At 41.7% G+C, this 6,559-nt stretch overlaps 1 protein-coding gene across 2 annotated transcripts in view; it reads right to left on the bottom strand.

The window, feature by feature from the left end:
• Nucleotides 1-6,559, bottom strand: part of bcl11ba (BAF chromatin remodeling complex subunit BCL11B a) — a 51,698-nt gene continuing 45,139 nt past the window's right edge. The window contains exons 3-4 of one of the 2 annotated variants that reach the window (XM_046856476.1): nucleotides 3,778-5,634; nucleotides 1-2,297 (exon numbers count right to left, since the gene is read on the bottom strand). In XM_046856476.1, the coding sequence (XP_046712432.1) occupies nucleotides 2,275-2,297; nucleotides 3,778-5,634 (1,880 nt within the window). In that variant the 3' untranslated portion in view covers nucleotides 1-2,274. Of the gene's footprint in view, nucleotides 5,635-6,559 lie in introns of both variants that reach the window. The other variant, XM_046856475.1, reaches the window with a different exon arrangement.

Below are 6,559 nucleotides of genomic sequence, written 5' to 3'. Positions count from 1 at the left end.
TGAGTTCAACAAGTAAAACAGTTTGTATTTGTGCTCTATTCTTCTCATGCTAAGAGAGCTGCACATTGCAGGCTCCATACAGAACCGCATTTTTTTTGTTCTCTTTTTTTTGTGTTTTTTTTTTTTTTACACGCAGAATCGAACACACAGGGCCGGAGGTGGAGGAGGGGGGGCGAACAGGTAAAAGACAGGCTGCTCCCGGGGCCACTCCCAACACATACAAAGAAAAAAATTTAAAAGCAAAAAAGTCTGGGTAAGCAATAAAAAAAAAGAAAAGAAAAAAGAAATATTTACAACCAATATAATAGTGAGCAAGAAATATTTACTGTCATATATGCAGCTACAGTGAAAAGGCTGTGGGACAACCTTGTTTCAATCCCTTCTTAACAGTTTCACGTTCGGAAATGCTTTTCGTTATTTATTCTGCCGTAAAAATTCATAAATGATCTACTGTGGCATCTTGGGGTTAGGTGGTATTGGGGAGCATAAAGGGGCGGGGCTCAAAAGGGCGGGGCCATGTCGCATCACAAGGTCCAAACATTATTCGTTACAAAGACGTATATTTTTCTTCGAAAGAATCCATTGCAGTTTAAATAAAAACATACAGATGACAGGGATTTTTGTTCCTGGAAATTATTATAGTTTGAAGCGGCAAAGGGGTTCATCCTGACATCATCATCATCTCCATTATCATCATCATCATCATCATCATCATCATCATCATCACAGGCCCCTTTTTGAAGTTCTCTTCTTTCATTAATTTGACTTTGTATTTTCACACCCAATGCAGAAAGCTACGAAAGACTTGTACACTTACAGTGACAAAAACGTAAAAAAAAAATCAAACAAACAAACAAAAGAATTAACCGAGACCCACCATTTAAATAGGACTGCAAAACGAAACAAACAAACAAAGAAAAAAAATCATTAAAAAACTTTTTTTTTTCTTTTTTTTTTGTAAAATGCCCAGGCATTCTGCAATATTACAAATACTGGTATACTTTTACAGTAAACAAGAAAAAGTAATATATATATTTATATTTATATATTTATATATATACTAAAACCCCGTCACCAAAAAAAACGAACAAAAAAAAAACAATATACACATAGCCACTGTGGCATTCAGAGAAACTTTATAAGCGAAAATCAAATAAAAAAAAGAAACAAACAAAAATACTTTTAAAACACATATACACAGAAATATCATTTAATCCTTGTACTTGTTTCAATACTGTAAACGTATTTTAAGACAGAGTGCACTAAAGTCTTTTTTTTTTAGTTTCTGTAGTTCCTGATGTTCATCCAGTCTCTTCCTTGTCATTTGTAGCAAAAAATAAAAAATAAAAAATTCAAAACAAAATAAAAATGTAAAAAAAAAAAATTTATAATCAGGAAAACAATGTACAGTTTTTAACCAAGGGATTCCGTCGTATCCTGATGTGAAGAAATATACATATATACGTCTAGAATGTCTGTGTCTGTGTGTGTGAGTGTTTGTGCTATATGTACATACATATCTACAAACACAGACACATCACTATTGTGCTGTTAATTCTTTATCAAGAATCTTTATTCAAGAATGATTCATGATCGCTGATTCGTTTATTATTATTTTTTTAAAAGCAGATTACATCTACGGGCTTTTTTTTTTTTGCACCAAAAAAAAAAATAATATCAACCCACGTTGCATTTTGTCTTTTGTGAGACAATAAATAGGAAGATCAGTATTCAGTATTCAAGGCACACTCATGTCAAATTGATACGGCAGTACAAAAAAAAAAGATCCGTCCCAATAAATTAATTTGTTTCACTTTTATAGTGCCGGCATTGCGAAAGCCAAGCCTTGCAACACGGGCACTCAAATCTCAGATGATCCCTTTCGCAAAAAAAAAAAAAAAAAAAAAAAATTGGAATAAATAAAATGAAATAAAAAAAATCCTTTTCGCGTAATTTCTTGCTCAGAAGCCGTTTTCTCCGTGACGTCATGAATGCACAGAACAAATCATAAAGTGCGGGGGGGAAGGTGGGACATGGGAGCGGGGCTAGGGGACCAACTGCAAAAAGATGCGGCTGATTTTCTCTCTTCTTTTTTCTTCTTCTGTCTTTTTATATATATGAAATCTCCTCGGTTTTATAAATCGTTGGCCCTTGTGTGGTAAAAAAATACGAATCGAGGAGAGGGGAGCAAAGAAAAGGAATGGCGGGGAATGGCGTTACAAAAAAAAAAAAAAAAACATTTTCAGCTGCGCATTCTTTATGCGTGTTGCTACTTCAACTACACATCACAGGAAGTCCTGAATGAGAAGAGAGAAAGAAAAAAGAAAGTCTTACTGTTTTCACTTAAACAAGTTTTTAAAACAATTTTTTTCTGTGCATACGACTTGTGTATGTATTCACCTTTACAGTACACTATAAATGGAATTCTCAAAGATTGTTGGTATATACATAAACAATGCACTTTTTGACGTATGATTGAGTGTATGACTGAAGCATTTTCTGCTAATCCTGCAAAATCAGTTAAACATCTTGCCCCCGAACATTCAACAACGTACATCAAATCATGGGAATGATTCAGAGGTGCTAGCTAAGGTAATAAATAGTATTTTTTTCCTGCATATTTTTCGATATCGACTCATATAAGACTGTATGGCTGCCTGTGGAATGTCAGTGTGGTTAGAATTAGCCACAAAGATACGTGGCGCTAATCATAGCTAGTTAGGTAGTCGTGTTGATAGTCGGAGTTTGCTCTAGCTCAGGAAGTGCCGGCACAAACGACTCGGAGAAAACGAGCGACCAAGGAGTCAGTGTCACAAAAGAGAAGAGTTCAGACCTGCTGGGGTTAATAAAGGTCGTACGCTTTTTAAGCATCTGAGCAAGAACTTGTTTGGGTCGGTACTTAGGACCGGAACTAGTTTACATAGAACCCGAGTTCCACAACCGTCCAAATTTACTGTCACATCCGACATTCAGTGCTACATTTCCAATTAGATTGACACGTCTGAAATCCGATCACGCTACAAAGTCTAAGGATTGTTGTTCGCTTATGTCCTAATATGACTAGTCAGACAAACAAAAATAAAAAAAGATAGCTTTCTCAGTTTCTTAAAAAAAAAAATTTAAGATCGAACCCGGCTTCTCTTCAAGAAATTACATGTAGCTTAAATATACAATTTCATGAGCAGCGGCCTAAAAATCTCTCAAACTGTACTCTGTTGTGGATACAAAAAGAAATTAAATCTCAGGTTTTTTTGTTTTGTCTGGGTTTAAAAAAACAACAAGAAAAAGAAATCACAGCATTTGAAAAATGAACCAAAAAAAGGAAAGAAAAACGCACCTGCACATGCCAAAACATTACGAAATCCAATAAATACAGAAATTATTGCACAGTTAAAGGCTCCATTTAAACATCATCTAATTTGTCCATTGTTAGACTGACAGACTGAAAAAAAAAAGCCAAACTAGGCAGTATAGACCCGCTCCAATTTCAGTTAACTTCTGTCTTTTTTTTTTCTCAGATGGCAGTTTCTTAGGCAAATCTAATTCAAATCATTATTATTATTTGAAAATGAAAACAAACAGAGTATCCAGCTACCCTTTTTTAGATTCAAGAAATTGTGAGGCAATTGGGAAATCTGGCTTAGCTTCTCTCAGCTTGTTCAATTTTGACCTCGTTCGTCATCAAATGTTCGCCATGCCACTTTTTCATGTGTTTCTCTAGCGTGCTGTAGACGCTAAAGGGCATTTGGCAAATGTCACAGCGGTACACTTCCTTACCGAGCTGCCCGTGCGTCTTCATGTGGCGGGTGAGCTTGCTGCTCTGCGCGCAGGCATAGTTGCACAGCTCGCACTTGTAGGGCCTCTCGCCCGTGTGGCTGCGTCGATGCACCGTCAAGTTGCTGCAGTTCTTGAAAACCTTGCCACAGAACTCACACGTGTCGCTGCGCCGGCTCTCTTTCGAGCTAGGACGTCCTGGTCCCGGGCCTCCAGATAGGTGAGGTGTGCTGCCACCGCTGGCAGTGCCACTGCGTCCAGAAAGGCCCCCATCCAGCAGGTCCCCAGGAGGGGTGGAGAACCGCAGGCTGCCGTTTTCTGACGAGTGCTCGGAGGAGGTGGCGAATGGCGATTGTCTGGAATCAGTGAAGCCGAGGAAGGGGTCTTTGATGAAGTGCCGTGATGCTGCATACCCCACCAGCCATTGGGAGTAGACGTTCTCTGAGGGGATTAGAGATGCTGGGGGCATGTCCAAGTCTTTCTCTATTTTGATCCTTTTGGAGGAGTTGGAGAGACTGGGACTGGTGATAGGGGTGGGCTTGCGAGGGAAGAGGCCTGAGAAAGAATCGCCTGAGCCACAGTTCCTGCCGTTCACGGTGGCCCGCTCCACATGGTCCATTTCCTCCACCACAGAGTCCTCATCTCCCGTGTCTCTCTGTCCATCAGATCCCCTCTTTGAGAAGGGAAGCCTTTTGCGATTGTCAACAATCAAGTTATTGTACTGCTGAATTGAGTTCAGCCCCACATTGTCTACCATTTTACCCAAGGAGAGGCTCTTTTCATCGTTTGGGGGTTTAGAGCCGTTCTCCCTGTTACGGCAGAACTCTGAGTCCATACTGAAGTTTGATTCAGGCCTACTCTCATTCTCCAGCTCCTCTTCCTCTTCATCCTCTTCCTCTTCTTCATTGTCTGGCCCTAGTCCCTCACCTTGGAAGTCACCATCCCTGTTCTTCATCGGATCCCCTGTGACATCACTAGTGCCTGGCTCAGGTGAACTTGTGGTAGAGAGACCATCATCCGAGCGACCCGTCACCGAGCCTGCTTTGTGCATGTGGGTTTTCATGTGGCGCTTTAGCTTGCTGGCCTGAGAACAGGCATGATCACACAGCTGGCACTTATAAGGCTTCTCTCCTGTGTGGCTTCGACGGTGCACTATCAGGTTGCTCTGGAACTTGAAGGTCTTTCCACAGAATTCACAAGATTTGCTCTTGTCCTGCGTCTGTGGTGGCGTGCTGCTGTTTGGGGGCATTGGTGGCAGTGGAGGGGTGTTCAGAAAGGGCGACTTGCGGTTCGGCTGAAAGGGGTTGGGATTGAGGAGGCGGTGCATAGGGTTGGCACGACTGGGTGAGAGCGGAGGGGTGGAGTTGTTGTTGCCCGCTAGCTCTCGCAGACGACGCGAGAAATCCATGGACTGGGTCTCCATGGCCATGGGTGTCAAGCGCATCACTCTCTCGAAGGCACTGGGATGCTGGGAAATTAAACCCATTTCCTCGGCGCTAAGGCGTTCCAGGCGATGGGGATCTAGGTGGTGGCGTGGAGGGGGGCTAACAAAGGGGGGGGTGTTTGGGAGACGATTTTCGACGAAGCCCGGTGTGGGCTCTCGGAGCAGCGGCCCGGTCATCCGGAGCAGATGAAAGGGGTTGTTGTCCCCTAAGAAATTGGTGAGAGGAGACTGGGGTATGGACTCAGCACCGATAGGAGGTGGAAGAGTGATCCGTGGAGTGAGCGAAGTGTTTGAGCCATTGGGTTCCAGGTAGATGCGGATCCCGTGGGTGTTCTGGGTGTGCTGCAGAAGGAACCAGGCGCTTGGGAAGGGTTGCTTGCATGTGGTACAAATGTAGCTCGAAGGTTCATCTCTACCTGCAAGCAAAGAAGACAAAGAAAAAGAGAAGCTTTTAGTCATTTGCGCATGAAAGAAGAAACATTTAACAACGCTGTTAAAAACAGTGGGAAATTCCGTGTGGTAGCATGGTTTTTAAATGAAGCGTGCGGTCTCAGAGAAAAGCGATGGGATGTTTCAAAGAACGAGCTTTGCTCTGGGGCATTTGACATGCTTCAAAATTTGCCTCACACCCTGGGCAATAGGCACGGTCTCACTCATCACGCTGTCCTGTGAAGAGCACTGCACATACTTGACAAGCTCATGACAAGAGCATTTCCATACCCGGGCTCTGATGGGTTAGCACTGTGGGAACATGACATCTCCTATAGCAACTCGTCTTTAATCTTCCCTCTCGCAAATGACGGAATTATTAGTGCTGCACGTTCTAAACCCGGAAACCCCTCAGAGCATCGAGGACGTTCCAGGATGCCAAAGTAATATGGCACTAAATTGCAAAAGAACAACTTAAACTGTGATTTAAGGGACTCTTATCACTATCAAACAAATAAACTTGTCCCCTCTAGGAAACAAATAAAAAAGGCAAAAAAAATGGGTCCATCAAGATAAATGGTTTCTAATAAAGAAGAGAAAATACTTGGTGAGATTTAAGAGGCTGTGAGGGGAAAAAATTCTTGCTAAGTTTGTTATTCTGTGTCAAGGTCTTTGGCATTTAAAGTAGCTTAAGGGTATTATTTGCTCTTCCATTAAGAATCTCTCAAATGTTTTTCTTTTCTTTTTTTTTCCTATTATTGCACCCCCTGAAAAGCCGTCCACCCTTTTAATAACACAACATTAGCAGAACTTTTTAACCAAACTCACTGTCCTTTTAAGTAGAAAATATTGCCTGGAAACAATCCCTCAGCGTGGAGTGGAATGGCAAATTAACCAGCAAATTGACCTCGC

Source organism: Silurus meridionalis, chromosome 8 (assembly GCF_014805685.1).
Source record: "Silurus meridionalis isolate SWU-2019-XX chromosome 8, ASM1480568v1, whole genome shotgun sequence".
Taxonomy (NCBI): domain Eukaryota; kingdom Metazoa; phylum Chordata; class Actinopteri; order Siluriformes; family Siluridae; genus Silurus; species Silurus meridionalis.
This window is presented reverse-complemented; position numbering and strand designations above follow the sequence as displayed.